The sequence below is a fragment of the Grammomys surdaster genome, unplaced genomic scaffold (assembly GCF_004785775.1).
Source record: "Grammomys surdaster isolate TR1022 unplaced genomic scaffold, NIH_TR_1.0 126131, whole genome shotgun sequence".
Classification (NCBI taxonomy): Eukaryota; Metazoa; Chordata; class Mammalia; order Rodentia; family Muridae; genus Grammomys; species Grammomys surdaster.
The window spans coordinates 6963770-6965605 of NW_021620939.1; the positions used below are offsets into that span (position 1 = coordinate 6963770).

The 1836-nt window shown below is 44.8% G+C and overlaps 1 protein-coding gene across 1 annotated transcript in view; it reads left to right on the forward strand.

Annotated features, from left to right (window-relative positions):
• The window catches only part of Slc25a20 (solute carrier family 25 member 20), a 21611-nt gene extending 20353 nt beyond the window's left edge, over nt 1–1258 (forward strand). Inside the window, exon 9 of the mRNA XM_028756821.1 lies at nt 442–1258. Coding sequence (XP_028612654.1) covers nt 442–504 — 63 coding nt within the window. The 3' untranslated portion in view covers nt 505–1258. The remainder of the gene's footprint in view (nt 1–441) is intronic.
• Nucleotides 1259–1836: the final 578 nt, after the last annotated feature.

A 1836-nucleotide genomic window follows, 5' to 3' on the forward strand; every position in this document is an offset into this window, starting at 1 on the left:
CACACACACACACACACACACACACACACACACACACACACACACACATACACATACATACTCTGTGTGTAGTCAAACTCCCAGAAAGAGTATTAGAATTCTAAGACTTTTCAGCACACCCAGCATCGGCCGTGCACATCTCCCTCTTTTTGGGAGTCAGTGACCGTAACTTCCTTTTTCCCTGCTCCCCTCCCCTTTGCTCTCTCTTCTACTGTGTAGTCCAAGTTGGTTACATTAGTTTCAAACTCCAGATTCTCCTGACTTAGCTTCTGGAGTATTAGGTGCACAGGTGTTTATTGCTGCAGCCAGCTTAATTTGCTCCCTTAATCTGGGTGGGAATGGGATTAAGGAAGGGGCTAACCAAGCATGGTCCTGCAGATGGTATCTACAAATAGTCACCCTCTCTTTCTGGTTTTTCTTTTCCATCCAACCTCTTCTTAGGCCTGTTTCCTTGGCTTTGAAATTGCCATGAAGGTCCTTAATTGGATTGCCCCCAATTTGTGAGGCTGAAGACTGCTCAAGACTTGTGAATGCTGGACAGCTGTTGTTGCTGAGAGGCAGGGGACAGGACTAGGAAGTCCTGAGGGTGAGGGGAGGGAACTGGTGGGATCAGAGCTCCAGGAATGGCTGTGATGGTGAAACTGTTGCCTTAATGACATCCTCTACCTTGTATAACTTGGTGCCATTTTGAAACTTGAATTTAGAAGATTTTCAGAGAATTGGAGATGGAATAAATAGTTTATAGACTCACTACCTTTGGCCAAATTGCCACCTACTGGTTGACTGAAGGCCCTACTACACTTACAATACTCCTTACTGAAGAGTTGATTATTGACTCTCTGGAAGCCCTTTGCCTACTTTCAACCAGCTAAACCAGAAGCTGGGATCTTTAATTGCTAGCCAGGAAAACCCAAGAGATGTCTCTGGTGCCATCTACTCCTGGCTGTGCACAGGAATGTGGATATGAAGCACCCATCTGTCTACCCAATGAACTAGGTAGGTAGTCCTAAGAACAGCTCACCTATTAACCATTGGGGTTTTTTTTTATATTTTTACATAAGAAATAATAACAATAATAAAAACAATTGTCTAAATCCCCAGAAGGTGGAGAATTTTTCCCTTCTACACAGTGAAGACAGCCCCAGCCTGCTGGGATAAGTGTGAAAGCCATAATGTAGTCAGGCTCTTTTTGAACATTCTTTCCCCATGAGAGCACTCAATGTTAACAGGAAACAATAAATATTGTTTCTCATTTTTCCACTGTGTGATATTTTCTTTTGTGATTCAGGGACACTTCAGCAGGGGTAGGCTGTACCTTTGGAGGCTGTCAGGAATCCAGTGTCTATTCCTGGGGACCATAGGCTGGGCTCTAGTAGGCAAGAGGACGTTTTAGCTGTTCTGGATTTCTCTGGCTCTCTTCTTATTCAAAGGAGGATGGGTGAGGTTGGAAGACTGGATAGGTGTCTGGCAGGCTGGCCACCACAAGACCTGGCCTGTAATCCATCCTTCATTCTCCTTCCTGTCCTGAGCATGTCGCATACCTGAGTTTATAGATGGCAAGTTAGTTGTTCTGAAAGGACACAGCAGTCCTGAGTCCGAGGGTAGCTGTGGATCTGGTACTTGCTTTGTGATCTGATATACCCATCCAGGTTTGATTCACTATACCATGATGTCTTAGTTAGGGTTTGAACAGACACCATAACCAAGGTAACTTTTATAAGGACAACATTTAATTGGGGCTGGCTTACAGGTTCAGAGGTCTAGTCTATTATCATCAAGGTGGGAGTATGGCAGCATCCAGGCAGGTATGGTGCAGGAGGAGCTGAGAGTTCTACA